Genomic DNA, 18,079 nt, shown 5'->3' with positions numbered 1-18,079 from the left:
GCAGTCGACTGGAAGCTGCAACACGACAACGCTCAGCTCGCATCGCCTTTCTCGTGAACAGCTACCTGACCAAGACCGGCATCCTAACACTTCCACAGCCGCCCTAAAGTCCAGATGTGGCCCCCGGACTTATTTTTTGTTTCTTCGCCTGAAAAGGCCGATGAAAGGCAAGCATTTTGTGGCGACAGAGGGGATCCAAACAGAATGCACCGCGGCTCTTAAGGCTATTCCGGAGAATGCATACCGTGACGCCTTCAATGCTTGGAAATCGCGCTGGCAGCGCTGCATTGACGCAGAAGGAGCCTATTTTAATAGTTTTTAAAGAATTGTAATGATTGGCTCAACAAATGTTTTTAAATCGACTCAGTCCTATTATTTTCCGGACAAACCCTGTAGTCCGAAGATCTTATAACTATTACTTTGGGGTATTACTCCCCATTTCCAACCCCCTGGGGTGCGGCTGTAATGTATGCCAGTTGCTCATTGTTTACATATAAGGTTTATAATTGGGAAAAGGGGGCATGTCTGATCCTGGGTCTCCATACAGGCTTAAGGTATTAAGATGAAACTTTCAGGAAATGTTGAGAGGAATGTTGAACAAAAACAAAACATAGTATGGGCATGTTGGTTGCCAAAAGGGCCTATCAGCAATATACAAGGAACGGCTGAGGATATCAAGTCGAAACTTTCAGGTTATGTTGACAGGGATGTTGAACAGTGATCGAAGGGCAACGGACCAAACAAGGTATATCTGCAATATCGTAGGAAAAGATGAGGGTATTAAGTTGAAAATTTCAGGGCATGTTGAAAAGTGGTTGGAGGGCAACTAGCCTCCCTCCCACGCCCTTTTCAGCCACCCTCCCCCCAAAGACATCCGATAACAATTTTTAAGTGTCTATCTTATTCAAAATAGTCTGAAGATCGCCCCACAGCCAGTTGGGCAAGGGCTGAAAGTATGTAAGCTCTCCATTGTTTACATATAAGGTTTGTTAATGGCAAAAGGGGGTATGTTTCATCCTGGGTCTCCAAAACAGGCTTAGGCTATTAAGGTGAACCTGTCAAGAAATATTGCGGGAGATGTCAAATATACACAAAATCGAACATACAAAATATGCAGGATGGTTGTTAAAAGGTTGTATCAGCAATATCTGAGGAACAGCTGCGGGTATTAAGTTGAAACTCTCAGGGCATGTTGATAGGGATGTTGAACAGTAATTGGATTGCGACCAATTCCCCCCTCCTTCACGCTGATAGAAATTTTAAAAAGCCATTCTGTTAAAAATAGTCAAAAGGTCTAACAATTAAGCTTTTGGTGGTGCTTCCTCCCCAAAGGACAAGGAGGGTAATTTATACAATTTCTCCTTTTTTTACTAGCAAGATTTATTACTGGGAAAGGGGGGAATGTTTGGTCTTGGGTGTGTCCAAAAAAGCTAAGGGTACTGAGGTGGAATTTCGGAGAATATTGAAGGGTATTACCCCTCAACTAAAAACAAACAAAATTACTACAAAGGGTTTGGCTGCTGTCCCCTTCCCTTAACCATAAAAGTTCTAAAGCCTATTGTGTCATTCGCGTTTGATTGAAAATTAAAAAAAAAAAATAAAGAGAAAAATCTCAGTGAAAAAAAAAACAACAAATGAGACTGCGGCCAGTGGAGAGATAGGAAACGAAAAATGTAAAAACATTGCGGATATTTCGCCTGTATCCGAACAAGTCGTCTTCAGCACGAAAGATACACAAGAGGAACAAGATACAAAAAAAAACAAGCTAAAAAAAAAAAAAAAAAAAAAAAAAAAAAAAAAACAATTGGCGCAAACTAATCCACTTAGGGAAAAGATCCTATTATAGAGTTACTTCAGTGAGAACACCAGAGTAACTGAGGAAAAACAAAAAAACTGGAAATTACTTTGATTATTCTGTTGCGAAATAATCCTTTTATTGGCTATTATTGAAGCAAACCGTTTTGGTCTAGCAGGTAAAACAGACCTCTGGTGATTATTTAAAATCTTAACTCCCCTATTGTTCGTTGATTCACTCTTTAGAAGATTATCATACATTGGGTCAATATTTAAATTACCTGTGTCCCTATTTATCGAAAGGTTAGCAAATATATGTTTTTCTCTTTGTTGGTTTTTTGTCATGGCTGGCCAGTTCGGCTTAAGATCTTTTATTCGTCGATTGAGAATTATTTTTCGTAAACTGATATTAAAAACTGAATATTTAATATACGGTACAATGATATTAATTCTTAAAAATCTCAGCAGTTTAAGATTTTATTTAACAACGCTTGTTTTTTATTTCTCGATCTTATTAACACAAAAAAAATATATATTTTGTTTTCAATAAAGTGCAAATGACGCAATAGGCTTTAGAACTTTTACGGTTAGGAAAAGGGGGCAGTAGCCAAAGTCCTGTTTGTAGTAATTTTTGTTCGGTTTTAGTTTGACGATAGATTTATTCGCTTTTAGTTTGAAGATTTATTTATTCATTTATTGTGTTATCTTCATGTTATATATGATCAATTATTTTCATTTATGTTTGTTTTGGATTTCATTTATTCTTTGATCGTAAATTAGTAATTTTTGGTCGTTTTGAATTGGCATTATAATGCGCCTTTATTTTTGCTGGTATTAATACTTTTCTTTGAAAAATATTTTCCATAGTTTTTTTTAATTAACTATGAAGTAAATATGGCACTTCAAAAACATCCATCGTAAAAAAAAAACACTAGAAGAGAACGCTTTTAATTATTATTAAATAGTTAACTTAATTAACTAGTTATGGTAACTAGTTTCTATGCGAAAGATTCCCAAATACCGCCTTTAGTTTAAGACATGGCAATATGAAGAACTTAAATACTATGGAGGCAAAAAATCTACAAAAAAAAAAAATCGTATTTAACCTACACTACAGCACCATCAATGCTTATATATAATTCAGCAAAAACCACTTGTTGCGTCATTAAACCCAGTGTATAAGTATAAATTACATTTTTTTTTTTCATCACCTCTCGCCAATTACCCATAATGAAAAACTTATTTTCCGCTCTATAAACAAAATATCTTCCCATGCTATTTCTTAAAAAAAGCATTCGCTGTCAACTCAATAGCTTTAAAACTAAAAATTATGGTTTGTGGATTTTTATTCTTATGGGAAAAAGGAGAAATAGCGACTATAATATGCTCAAAATATTTTGAATTACCATCTTTATGATTTCAAATTTTGCTGGTCAGATAATATAGCTTAGTAAATGGAAATATGTTTTTTCCAGGTTGAAATCAAATGAATGGAAAAGTTTTTTTCAACGTGCGACTTATTAAATTCCCTTTGCTTATTGCCCATCACCAGAAGTCATTATCATGATCATTCCATGACGTAATGAAGTTATCGTCGCGGTGTGCTCAAAGCAAAGGATACGCCTTATTCTTTTGTTTTTATTATTATTAGAAATTAGTTAGAAAGTGGTAAAAATTTATTGAGCCTTTTTCCACTGGTCGTATTTAAAAATGAATATATGGGAGGCTGGGGAGAGCAGCCCAGCTAAGTTTCAGTTTCTCAATCTCAACGACAACTCCACTTTATTTGATGTTCTACAGGATAAACTAAAGCACACTGCCGAGCAATAAATTGTTATTTTACAATACTATTTTCGTTTAAATCCTTAAAACTTTCCTTTAAAAATATGAAAATCTGAGGTACATCCTTTGTCTTGGGCAGAGTGACATATGCCACAAAAAATGACATTATTGAGAAATACGGTGCAAAAACATCGAATATACGGCAGATTTCTTTACATAAAGGAAGTAGCCTACTACTATATGCAGTAGTCGAGCTCTCAGTTTTCGTGAACTTAGCGAAACCATTTTTAATGATTTCAACTCCGCACTCACCTCACTTAGAATCATGACATTTTGAGTTCCCTCCACCAAACTTCATTGCCAAGGTATACGCTGTACAAGCAAATAATAGTAGCCAATAACTATCCCTTTAAACGGAGGATGCCATAGACTCAACACCTAACTAAAAACAGAAACAACAACCCTGAAGCGCTTCATAATCAGGATCTGCAATTAAAATCTTAATTTTGGCCGTAAAACTTTCTCTTTTATTAATTGAGCATAAGGAAAAATGAGTGGCGATAACTTCATGCTTTGTTTTAGATTTACCATAGCTTTTACCAACATAATTCGTCACATCTGGCAGCCTGTTCAAGTCGGTACCTTTGTATATTCTCTATCCTAATCCATGACTATCATATCTTATCCAACAAATAAGATGAGCAAATGGAGCAGTTTTCTGGGAAGAAATGATCTGTATTACCATGTGATTATCACACAAATTTAACACTGAACGCACACCGATTTAACGATGGTGAAAACAAATCAAGAACAAAATAAAAGAAACCCATTTAAACATAAATCAAGAAAATATAAATTTCCTCTTCATATGACATTGCCACCTGAGACTTCGACCGCTTATTTTTGCGTTAAGGTGTGAGTTTAGCGCCTTCCCTGTACCCAGTATGGAAGCAATGGTATTTTCTTCTGATTTTGCTAAACTTCCACTGGTGTTCTAAAGATAAATTTTTCCTTCCATTCCATAAAATCTGTCTAAACGAGAAGCAACACGTTTTTTTCGCAATCACAGATTTATTAAGGCTAGTAGAGGGGCTGCATGCCTTTCCATCTATTACTTCTTTTATCTTTTCATCTATGATAGTCCATTTTCTTGCCCAATCTGTTATTTTTTTCTCCTTGTCGATCAAAGCGGCAGGGCCCTCCTTTCTTTTGTTATAACTAAGCTTTGACCAAAAAACAAGCTAACCGAAGATGGATGGAACCTTTCCCGAAAATTGGGTCAAGGAAATCTTGATAAGGAACTAGAGCTCGGGGATCTTACCAAGCGTTGACAGTCACATCCGATAAAAGTTTTTGGAACGCATACCATTGTTCCTTTTGCATTTGCCTATATTATCAGGCAGGATTTGTCCTTGCAGCTAAAAGCGTTTGTGATCTTTAAAAGGTTTAAATAAAAAAAAAAAAGTTTCTTTAACTGAAAGTAAGGAGCAACATTAAAACTTCAAACGAACAGAAATTATTCCGTATATGAAAGGGGCTGTCCCCTCCTCAACGCGTCGCTCTTTACGCTAAAGTTAGACTCTTTCTCACAACTTTATTTTCTAAAACAATAAAAAACTTTAGCGTAAAGAGCGAGGCGTTGAGGAGGGTACAGCCCCTTTCATATACGGACTAATTTCTGTTCGTTTTAAGTATTAATTTTGCTCCTTACTTTCAGTTAAAAAAACTTATTTTTTTATTTAATTTTTGAGCGTTTTTCAATTAATGGAGATTTTGATTTTGGCTCACCGTACACAAATAATTTAAAAAAAAATTGTAGATTAATTTTACTTTTATCTGGTTAAATGGCTTTCCCGAAAGTTGTTTAATTTTATTTGCAAACGTTTTTATTAGTATAAAATATACGTAACTTACGAATTAACTTACGCAACGAACTTCAATATCCATATATTTTTAATAAGTATATTAGGGGGTTCATCCGCTAGTCAACATCTCGCTGTTTACGCTAAAGTTCGAATTTTCTTCCAATTCTTTAAAAGTGACCCCTTAATCACATAGGCCGTTAATTAGAATAAATAACTCTTATGAAAGTACTAAAAACTCTTTGGCTTAAAGAGCGACGTATTGACTAGGGGGCGAACCCAATCATATACTTGGTAATTTCTGTTCGTTTTAAGTTTTGATGTTGCTCCTTACTTTCAGTTGAAAAAGTTGTTTTTTTTTTTTTTAATTTGATCGATTTTTTAAATAATGATGGGAAATCCGGCACCCCCTTCATATCAATGTCCCTTCCCCCATGAAAACTTCCTCCATGGAAAGATCTTCCCACATAACAACCGACCCCCCCCCACCGCTACCAGAAAAAAAACCTTGAAAGCGTCTGTATACTTCCCAATAACCAATACAATATGTAAACATTGTGTATAGTTCATAACTTTCAGCCCTCCCCCCAGGGACTTTGGTGGATTAAGTCATTCTAAAAGACATATTTATTATATTTTCGACCATGCTGAACAAAATGGCTATCTCAAAATTTTGATCGGGTGACTTAAGGGAAAGAAATGAGCGTGGGAGGGGGCCGAGTTGCCCTCCATTTTTTTGGTCACTTAAAAGGGCACTAGAACTTTTAATTTCCGTTCCAATGAGCACAATATTCCCACGATATTCTAGGACCACTGGGTCGATACGATCACCCCTAGGGAAAAAAAAACACAAACAACAAACAAATAAATACGTATTTGTGACTTTCTTCTGGCAAAACATACAAAATTCAACATTTTGGCAGATATGATTTTAAAACCTCTACAGTAGGGTTCTCTGATACGCTTAGACTGACGGTGTGATTTTCATTAAGGTTCTATAAATTTTAAGGGGTCTTTCCCCCTTTTTTCGAAAATCAGCCAAATTTTCTCAGGCACGTAGCTTTTGATGGGTATGATTAAACTTTATAAAACTTATATATTTGAAATCAGCACTGAAATCTGATTCTTTTGATGTGGCTATTGGTATCAAAATCCGGTATTTTAGAGTTTCGGTTACTATTAAGCCAGGTCGCTCCTTACTTACAGTTCGTTAAACAAACTGTTTGAAATGGCCCAAGCACTTTATGTTTAGTTCTTCTAAGTTAGCCTATAGGTCCTGCAGTTTGCTTATTGGCACTTTCTCCGCTTTTGCTAAAAAAAAAAAAAAAAAAAAAAAAACAGAGATCTTTACGGAGTGATATTGATTGATAACGTAGAGATGCTCTTTCAGATAATGTAAAACTAACAAATAATAAAAATACGGAAATCAGAAGGGATTTTTTTCACCGACAGTCAGTATTGAAGAACTATAATTCTACATAATGAACTGTAGGAGCAAAAACACAGACTTAGAGGAGTACTTCCTGGGGGGAGGGGGTACTTCAGACCCAACCATCTTTGCCCAAAATGCCCAAGTCTTACGATTTTCTCTACGCCTGAAGCATAAATTACCTGGTTTTAAAAGTTAAACCAGCTTTGCCCCCCCCCCCTCATGGTGACAGCAGAAATAAATTACCGTGTATGTTCCTGCACGGATTGTCAGTTCTAGGCTTAAGTTTACCAAGGCCCTAGGTTGTGCTAGTAAATTTAAAAGCACAACATAGGCGGGAAAACGGGCTTCAGATGTGAAAATTAGAAACCAGGTTAGAGGATTCACTAAATGTGACTTTGAACCAAAAACGGTATTATATTAGGTGTTTCGAACATACTCTACCTGAGCTGAGGTGCCAGTTAAAAGTAGCTAATAGATTTTGAAGAAGGCGGTCGTAGTTTGCATAGGGGTGTAGTGGGGGTGTTGGTGGTTCAAAATACTACGGGGCCATTTAAAATCACTCTAAACACTAATTCCTTGAGATTTTTATGTTTGTTTGTCTTTTCAAATCAACGGGCACAAAACGCTATAATTTATAGACGGCCATTAAAGCCCTTCTGCAATGAGAACTTTAGTCATATAGATTCATAAAAGTATAGGATTAGTTTCTGCGAAATAACAAATCGAGCAGAGCATATAAATCCGCTGGATCCTTTGCAGGACCACACTATAATGGTGTCAACTTTTTTTTTTTTTTTTTTTTTTTTTTTTTTTAATTAGTCAAAATGATATGATTCAGAGTATATTGGCTTTTAGAATGTAGTAGCTTTAAATAAGTTTATTTCTGGACAGAAATACCAATTGGAGATTATTTCTCCCAGAATTTCATGTTCAATTTAGACTTCGTATTTCAGCTTTAAACCCATTACAGTTTAAGCTTTTACAAAACATAAAGTTGAAGTCAGTTTTAAGGTGAAATTAAGCAATCAATACATAAATACATAGATATTAAAGTTAGATAGGGGAAAATGAATCTCGTCTTAAGACTATAAAACTAGACTTATTTTCCTTTATGGGTAGGTTTGGGACTTACTAAAATTAAGTCAATAAAAACCCTGACACGCGTATGTGTATTTTTTTTTTACTGAAAGAAAAGAACTATCAATAGAATAAGTAATAAAAAAGTTACCTCGCCAGTAATTTCTGGCCACAAAGATTTATCACGCCGTAGGTACAAAATTATTTCTTTTTTAGACAGTGAAACAAAAGAAAAAAAATATGCATTTCCTCTAGTAAAATAAGCTAAACACGGATTTAATTCTTCGAAGTAGTCACAACAATACCCATACAAATTTATTAGCAATTGTTCTGAGCACGTTTTCCTCATAATTTTACGCAACCTTTTTTTTCTTTTCAGCAATCGAAGCAGGAAAAAATGGTCAATAATCTTTAAACAGATGACCTTGAGTACATCATGCACGAGTTAGAGAAGAAATTCAATGATATTACCGAACAGTTATGTTTTATCTATGATGATCGCCTCATCAGAAGTCTTAGTCTACTCAAACAGTTGCTTGAACATTAAGCTTTCATCTGGGTAGAGTTTACACAGCCATTCCAATAACAAAATAATTGCAATACATTGAAGGGCATATCTAACGAAATACAATGAATTCCCCGATAAGTTTTCAGCTCCGATGTTCTGATAAGTTATTTAGATCATATATGTTACTAGCTGAGTAGGAAAGGACACAAGGGTAGAGTCAGAGGCACACATTTCTGCATACATTGCGACGCTAGTAAGCCCCACTCCATCCCTGTGAGGTATCTGGGTCAATATTAATTTTTCAACAAGAAAACACACTTTATTTACTGAAATAGAACGCTTTGGCTTATTTTTTCTTAGCCTTTAGAAAGCTCTGGAAAGTTTAAAAGGATGGTTAAAGATGACCTTTACTTGAAGCAGAAATCTTTCTATTGCAAGATAATGGATTTCTTAAAATCAACTATCGTCTTGGTAATTTTGGATTCCCTCGCCGGAAATCACCGATACTAAAAACTATTCTGCAAAACAATGGCGTGACATTTGCCATTTTTCACAAGGAAGAAAACCTGATAATCAATATTACAGCCAAGAAAAATTGTTTCATGTACCTGAAACATAGAATATGTCAGTGAAAGTACGCTGGTAAACACAGATATTTGAAGGTATTCCTAATCAAAAATTCATGATATTATTCTTAATACAATTTTTGTTTTTATACCTGATCTTTCATCATTTCATTGTTTTTTTGTTTTTGTTTTTCATAGTTCCTGGCAAAAATAAAGATTCGCAATGTCTGTCTTACACTTTTAATGTCTTCGTATACATTACTAGGACAGAAGCGAAGCGAGGGAGCGGAGTCCATCATGCCTTTGGGTGCCTGTGGTAGAGGAGTGCCAAATGGTCTCAAAGATAAACAAACTTTACAGGAAATGTGAGTAGAATTTATTGTAATTGCACATTTTAGGCTATAGTATTATAATATTATGTTGTGATAACTAATGATATATAAACACACATACACACACACACACATTTCCATTTCCCCTAAGTTTCCCTTACGACATCCTCCCACCCCAGTCGGGGCGACCAGCTTTTCGTTTGGCCCTAAATGGTTGGCTGACAAGGAAAACCTTTGGCAATTTGTCATCCTTCATCCGCAAAACGTGGCCTAGCCATCTCAAACTTTCTCTCATTATAGCCCTAGAAAGCCGGATTGAACCATATTTTTCATACAGCTTACTGTTTAAGATAAGGTCAGTCAATCGGGTACCCAAAAGAATCCGTTGACAATTTCTCTGGAAAACACCTAGCCGTTTTTCCGAAAAACCACCGTTTTTCCGAAAAACCTCCGTTTTTTGGAGCACCCACGCTTCAAAACCATACTTAACGACCGTCATCACTGCAGTTTCTGATATTCTAATCTTGGTTCGCAGAGTTATCTTCCTATTCTTACTTTTAACATCTTTATTCTACTAGGTTATTCTTACCTAGGTTACTTTTAACATCTTCATTGCACCCACCATTTTAACTAATAATACAAACTTGAGAGGTGAATCAGTCCACATGATCAACCTTCTCTTTACCCAGCACTACCTTTTCACCTTCACTTATTCCTAGTCTTTGTGACTTAGTCTTCTTAATATTAATTTTAAAACCTATTCTTGCACCCTGAACTCGCAAAACCTCTAAAAGTTTATCTATTTTGCTCTTCATCTAGGCATATCTTCATCTCTTCATCTTTTGCTCTAACATTTTCATCTAGGCATAATATAAGTCCAGTGCTCTCCCACTGCCCTTGCTCCGCTCCTTAGGACAAAGTCCATCGGAATCATCAATATAAATGGGAATAAAACGCAACCCTGCTTAACTCCTGAGCTAATACGAAACCAGCTACTAACCACATTTCTTAGCTTAACCACAGCAATGTTATTTCCGTACATGGCACTAATCACTTTGATGCACTTATCTGGTCATACAAGGATAGCACCTTAGCTAATACTTTTCTTTGTGCTGAATCAAATGCTTGCTCATAATCTACAAAGCTAATGACTAAAGGTGTTTGATGACTCAGGCACTTCTCAATTATTAACCTAAGAGAGAAAGTTGTTCGATGCATCCTCAACCCTTCCTAAAACCACACTGTTCTTCTCTTAAAACTTTATCTATAGCATTCCTAAGTCTAAGCATACAAAGTAATTTGCTTCTTACATAAACCAGGCTAACGCCTCTATAATTAACATGACATTAAAATATTTTACTATAATGCCGCCTGGCTGCATCTTCCAGATCTTCGGCAATTTTCTCCATGATCTCTACTGCAAAACTCCTCAATTCATATTTTAAAACTTTCTCCACTTTTTTTACATTCTCCTTACTTTCATACTAATCTATCACTAAAATAACTCTTATGCAAGCCTCTCCTCGTCTCTGTTAAACAGAAAGCATTTTCGTTAATATTCCTAGTTACGTTTCTAACTTTCTTCCTTATGACACCATCAGCGACTTTACAAACTATTTTCCTAAAACTATTCGTCCATCTTCAACACTGTCAAATTTTAAACTCTCCAGATTAGTATTCAATTGTTACTAGACATTTTCTCTAATATTCTCATTGGCATCATTAGCGTCTGAATTTATCAATCAACATGTCGATACAATAGTTGTTTTAAACGTTGATACATTCCAATATGCAATTTTCATGTTTTTCAAGGTATTGATATTATTATGGCCTTAGGAAAGCAATGGTCCGAGAACCAGTATTCCAGACCGGTATCTAAGACCACAATACCTGAGGTTTGAAAATTATATTTTTAAAGCAATTATAGAGTCTTAAAATAGATATAACCTATTCTTGATGATAGTATGTCTATTTTTTTTTCCACTGACACAGCTACATTTTCAAATTCAATCCCAGTCTTAATTTTTTGTATTTATTTTTTATTAATGTTTTTTTAAACTAGATTTTTTGTCTCAGATTTCAAGCGTAACCTGTGCCTGTTTTGCTACTTATCCCAGGAATTAAAATAAAAACATCTCACATCAACAAGAAGAACCTAATTTTTTTTCACAAAAGATATCTTTTATGAAATCTAACATCAGTTTAACAAACCTAACATTGGTAAATTAATGTTCAGTAAAGTTATGCAAAAGAGAGTTTGGGAAGATCTAAATCTTCACCCCTCTTGTGTCTACGTCTCGTTCATTTTTCTTCAGCAGTAATTCAATAATTCAGGAAGGAATACTTACCCCTTTAGATGCGATAAATTCCATCCCTTTGGCTACGGAATTACAAATGCTTATCAAATCATACGATGTAAGAGTTTCGGGATCCCTTGAGAAGTTATAATACGACTTTTTGCTTCTATGATTTCTCAAGAATGTGAGGAGTCTACCGCCCATGACGTATTCCATTATTAAGTAATAAGGCTCTAAAAAGAAATACCAGGACTAATTCACAATATGTTACACAAAAATATACAGGCTACTATAAAAGAAAACAAGAAACCAAGAGAAGCTTATATCGATTATATATCGTTTGGAATAACTAGCCTAAAAACGTGTGGAATATTAACATTACGAAACAATATTACGAACATATTCATTATTATTATCGTTCGTTATTTTCATTTATTGTTCATTATTACGAACATTAGCAGGGAAGTTATATTGACGAATATTCTTGTATATATTTGAAGTTATCTTCTAGATTAGCTACAATTTCATGGAAATCTTTTAGTGTCCAATATTGTTAAGTCTTTTGAAAAGGCCTCCAATTTCATATTATTTGGACAATTTTATTGGGAATACTATCACAGCGAATCGCAGACACTTTACGAGGAGACAGGGGCTTCACGTGCGGTTGGAGGGGGATGTCCCTCCCCCGATGTTTTTGGTCAGTCAATCAAAACAAATTGAGTAGGTAAAATAGTGGCGCGAAGTTCTACTAGTTTACTAGCCCAATTTTCGTTTTATTATGTAAATGGGTTGATGAAAATAAATGACGTATAATAAATGGATGAAGATTGACTTCAGTCAGTAAAAAAGAAAGAAAATAAAACAATTTTAATAGCAAGGCTACCCAGATCAGTTGGTAAAAATGACTAGCCAGTCGGTAAAATCCATTAGCAACTCATCCCCCAAGCATTTTGGCTAGTGAAGCCTCTGCAAGGAGGTAAGCACCAAGAATTTTAGCCTATTTTTCTTTCTATCTTACTTTTTTCGTTTCAGGGAGGTTTCGTGCATAATAGAGCATAGTTTTGTCGCGATTTTTTCTTTGCTGGTTCTTAGTAGTTTTATCCTAAATAGGACTTGTGAGAAGACAGGAATAAGGAGAAACTTAAAACAGGACCTAAAAGAAGATGCCAAATTGAAAAAAAAGTAATCCAACAATCTCTCATTTGGCCCAACATGATCAGAACTACCGTATCGATTTCGTTTATTTTAAAGTTAGCAACAGACAGGTCCTACTCGAGGTCCTTCCGACGTATTAACGTTAGTTAAAACTATTTTCATCCAATTTTAATTTTCAGTTAGCTCCTCTCCAGTAAAATTTATGTCGTATATCGTATATTCTACACCAGTGGTTCCAAATCGAGTGGGGGCCATACCCCACCTAGGCATTTCTAAAATTCGGATGCCGTCCTCGCGGTAGATATATTTTGTTTTTCAAAATTTTACGTCTGTTCATCTGCAGGATGCTTAAAAGGCCATTTACTTGGGTCTTTTTTTTTTGGGGGGGGGGGCATCATCATCTAGGAACATTTTATGTTAATGAAAAATATTGTCTGTATAAAACACCTTATATACAATGCAAGACGTTATTGCAATACTATTTTGTATCTTTTTTGCTCTCTAAATCCATATGAATCGGACGTTATTTCAGATGATTTTTTTTTGACAATTGTGGTTCTAAAGTATAGTCAGCCAAAGAGTGCCTGTCCTGCCCATGACCAACAAAATATTGTCATGCCCCACCGGTGTGGTCTGCCCCCCACTTTGGGAATCCCGGGTCTACACTGTTTTCACAATATATAAGGTACTGAGAATTTTCGCTCCTAAACAGGCAATTTTCATTCTTTTTCTTTTCTTTTCTTTTAGTTTTGTTGGTTTCACATGCGTTTTTTAACTTTGTGTACTATAAAAAAAAAACTGTCACTCTCTACTGATTACGGTAAGCATGACTGAGCACGGTCAATAACATTAATAAGAGTGTAAGAACAACTGAAATTTGAGATGGTATTTTCATAATGATGAAGCAACAACTTTTATTTACGAAAAAAATAAATAAAAAAGTCATGGACTGACGGGTAGTGGTAGCGATTAAGTTCTTGAATTGACTTATCACCTAAATCAACAATTATAACGCGGTCTTTCACCCATACGAACCCTAGTTTTATACCTTCCTTTATGATTGCATGATTCTAAAAAATTTACACATCTAAATAAATATGCTCCAAGGCCCTTCCTGATACATAAGACTTCCGTCAAATAAGTGTTTTTTCTACAGAGATTCTGCTAGTAAAAAGCCTACCTCTGAAAGAACGACATTTGAGGAACCTCAACATTTAGAGTTGAGAGAGAATACATCGTGGAAGAAACGTATTCTAGCTTTTGGACCATCAAGACTTTTGCCAAAATAAGCATTAAAAAATAATTGAAAAAAGAATTTTGAAAAAAGAAAGAAAAACTCCAAAAAATCATATTTTCAATAAAAGAAAAGAAAGTACGAAGGAAAAACGTAATGTTTGGGAGGCCCTTTGCACACTGTTTAGCATTCCTAATTTTTACTGCTAGGCAACCATTCTTTCGTTTTTGTGATTTCGTCTCTCTTTTTCTGTGGGGGAGGACCGAGAGAGGAGAGGGGACATGTCGAACCAGTGCTATTAGACTCGATAAGGGGCTGTTAAATATAGTTGAATGAAGAATCATCTAGTTCAGCACTTTAAGATTTGGCTCCACTTTGTAGTTAGAAGGACATTTCACTGCATTAGTAACAGATAGGTTAAGCGGTGGATATTCAGCTATGTAATCAATGTTTTATATAAATAGATAATTACAAACCGGGTTTTAACCTATACTGAGTTCTAAGTTCATTGATTCAACAAACAATTTTAACAGAAAGGAAAAAATTCACCATCACATTTCCCCGCAAGGAACTATGGACCAAATTCAGGGAAAGAGATAGTATTGCTGATTCAAGAACATTTAGGGCGGGGGGGACATGTTTCCAAAATCTATAAGGGACAATTTTCATGGTTTTTAAAAGAAAATACTAATAAAGGCACTTTCCAATGAAAATACCAAAAAAAGGTATTCCTCAAAATCTAGGGACAATTAACCCTCTTATCTCTTCCCCCATCATTTGACGTTACTAGAGAGAGAGAGAGAGACAGAAAATCAATAGAATAAAACAGTATAAATGATAAACTCTACATGTTTCAAATAACATTGCTTAGTTCGATGGAAATAGGTTTATCTCTTAAAGTATGTACTACTTGACTTTTTCTGGCAAACATCTGGTTTGTCCAGTAAGTATTAAACTTGTTTTGTGTTTTTTGTTGTTTTTTTTTTTAAGGAAAAGGATGGAGGGGTGAATGAAACGATAAGAAATTTTTCTTTGAAATTACTGTATGTGCCAAAAAAAATGTTCAATATTGATATCCAAAATGACAGAAACTATAGAAAAATTGTAACGACATCCATCACATTGTTCTGTCTTCTACCTATAAGTCAATTAATGAAAACCTGTAGTCAAAGAATTGAAGGTGACATTGAATTAAGAATGTTGAATTAAAGGTTTGATTACTTTTTGGATCTATTATTGAGAAATTTCACTTAATAGTTCCGCACAAGGACACCTTGAAGCGTAAACGCCAGAATGATGCTGTTAAAGGCAACAAAAAAAAGATAAAAAGAAAAAATAATCAAAAAAGGGGAACAGGAACATGTTCACCTTAGATTCAAGCATATAGTGTAGGATTTTTTCACCAATTTCAGACGTCGTGTATGTCAAAATACTTGCTTGATCACATGACACCTGACAAAATTAACTTTTTTTTATTTTTCCGCTTCGCCAGCTCTTTTCGTAGCAAAAACTCTACTTTGTCCTCACTTTCTCTAATCTCCCTCCTCTTGCTTTATCTACTATGGTCAGTAGCTCCAACCTTTGACTCTCTCATTAGGTAATCACCTCTTCGATCAAATCTAGTTTTCTGTTTTTTTTTTGTTTTTTTTGTTTTTTTTTTAGGGGACTTTTTTAGTTTTACTCTATTTTCATAATTTCAAAAACTATATTACAAAATTTTCGAATTTCTAGCTTGGCCAGTTTAGCTGATTGTTCAGTGCATGCAGTATAAAACTTGTGATAACTGATTTGATTTATAAGATAAACATACACACCTCTTTCAAACAATTCATGGTAATGAACTGTAAGAAGGATTGCCTCAGGCTAATAGTAACCAAAACTCTATAAGAAACAGGAATTTTTGAAAATAGTTAATGCATCAAAGAAATCAAATTTGTATACTGATTCTAAATTTATAAAATCCATCAAGTTTAAAGGCCACACATCAAAAGCTACTACCCTGGGTAAATCTGCATGACTATCGATAAAGGGAGAAAATACCCCAAATAAATCTAGTGATCTTATAAAAATCACTCCGTTAAATTCAGCATATCAGAGACCCTATTGTAGAGGTATCGAGCTATTATCTACAGAAATGTGGATTTTTGCCATAATTATCGTAATATTCTTTAGCTCATGGGGTAGCAAGTCAGCTCTTTTAGCTGGATTAAGAATTTCTGGCGTGAATTCAGTTCCTCCTTTCTGCTTGTCCCCCATAGGATGATAACTTCTACAGGATTTGTATTCTTCTGGAAGATGATCGACAATCTCGGCGTTAATTTTACGTACTTCTCTTTCGAGCAGAGCTAAAATAACGCGTTCCTTAATTCCGTTATAATTTTGATTTGTATTCTAACCACCAATTTCGTTGTGCATAATTTCCGTTTGCGATTCGATGTAATTCTCGCTGTCCCTTGTCTTCTAACCGCAGATTTTGTTGTGCATTTTTCATTTGGGATTTATTTCGTGATTCGTTGTGATACTTGTTGTCACATATCTTTTAAGCTTTATATATTTTAAGATTCTGCTTTGCTTCATTTTTGTTCATCATTTTCTCAGACATTAATTCCATGCCTTTTGCTTTAGTTTTAATGTGCCAATTTTCAGGGGTTCCTAAAATAATACTGGCGTCGTTACAAAGGATCTAAAATACTTTACAAAGGAGACTCAAAGGCGAGTTTTATCATCAATCGGGTAAGTTTACAACGTTTAAGTTGGAGATTAGATGTGGGTGTCATTTGCTGGTTTCCACAAGCACATCCGCGACCCTGTATCCAACGATCTGTCTCTATTTGTAACGTTGTTTATAGTAATTTTGATTGCAATCACACAATTTTTGAACGTAACAATTTTGATTGCAATCAAAAGTTAAATTCTCATTACTTTGCACGGGCACAGTAATGATCCCAAAGGCAAGCAAGTAGGGCTCAGAGGGATTTCCGAGGGCGAGGGATAAAAAGAGAAAAGTGTTCAGGCCGAGCTTTTTAAATTTTAAAGGAAGAAGAGGTTATTTGGGTCGTTTTCAGAAGAAAGAGTGAGTTCAGGTATATCTGTTGCAATATCCATTTTTCAGATTTTAGGGAAATTATAAAAAAAATCTATAAGTATTACAGCAAACCTCTGATTTCGAGGCGTAAATAAACATTGATTTTGAACTATTCAATAGCCAGCTCGACCAAGTCCATAGGAACTAAAAGCGGTAAAATGCTTATTTAGTGTATTTTAGAATAAAATTAATCAAATTTACTTCTGAATACAAATTATTTGGCGTCAACCGCCATTTTCATAATTTTTTAAGAATAAAATAAGTGATTTGACAATAAAAAACTTAAGCAATATGAGCAATGAACTGTGTAGTTCTCGATCTTAATAGCTAGAGTAGCAATGTGCAGATGTATTCAAGGAGAAGTTTTTGGGATATTTGAGCCGATTTCACCGAGGATTTCAGTAAAAGTGGACATTGAAAATTTTGATTCCAATCAGCTTAGTTCTGCTTACCATGGTCTGTACAGCAACCAAGAATAGAAACGACATTTGAATGTGGACCCAATTGCTGCATCAGCTTTATTTCTCGAAGAAGCTCCTCTTTTTCTCGCCATGCAGCTCCTTCTTTGACTGTTTTGACAGCAACGATAAGCCTGCCACTGAAGCCACATATATCTTCAGCCTCAGCTTTCCATACCTAAAATATTATACAGAAGTGAATTAATTAAATCAATATCTTTAAGTAAAAACCAGCCTTCCTAACGTAAAAACTCATACGTGAAGTGCTCATTACTCAAAGATCAAGCTTCATGCAAGATTTTGTCATAGGGTTTAGTAATGACCTCAATCAAATAAACGCACAATCATAAGTACTAACACTATCCCAAATAAAACAAGTAGAGGTAATAAAAAAGTTCTTGGTGACAAACCGAAAGTATAGAACAACCGTGTCAATAGCAACCGAAACGCTAAAACAAGGAAATTTCATGACAATATATATATCACCCAAAGACGTA

The 18,079-nt window shown here is 35.0% G+C and overlaps 1 protein-coding gene across 1 annotated transcript in view; it reads right to left on the bottom strand.

Annotated features, from left to right (window-relative positions):
- Positions 1-18,079, bottom strand: part of LOC148945205 (uncharacterized) — a 149,826-nt gene that overhangs the window by 44,103 nt on the left and 87,644 nt on the right. Inside the window, exons 7-8 of the mRNA XM_089098604.1 lie at positions 17,577-17,760; positions 11,702-11,883 (exon numbers count right to left, since the gene is read on the bottom strand). Of these exons, the coding sequence (XP_088954730.1) occupies positions 11,702-11,883; positions 17,577-17,760 (366 nt within the window). The remainder of the gene's footprint in view (positions 1-11,701; positions 11,884-17,576; positions 17,761-18,079) is intronic.

This window comes from Artemia sp. Qi Xiang Cuo, chromosome 13 (genome assembly GCF_049724085.1).
Source record: "Artemia sp. Qi Xiang Cuo chromosome 13, ASM4972408v1, whole genome shotgun sequence".
NCBI lineage: Eukaryota > Metazoa > Arthropoda > Branchiopoda > Anostraca > Artemiidae > Artemia > Artemia sp. Qi Xiang Cuo.
Note: the sequence above shows the minus strand (reverse complement) of the source record. Positions and strands in the feature narration are given on the sequence as shown.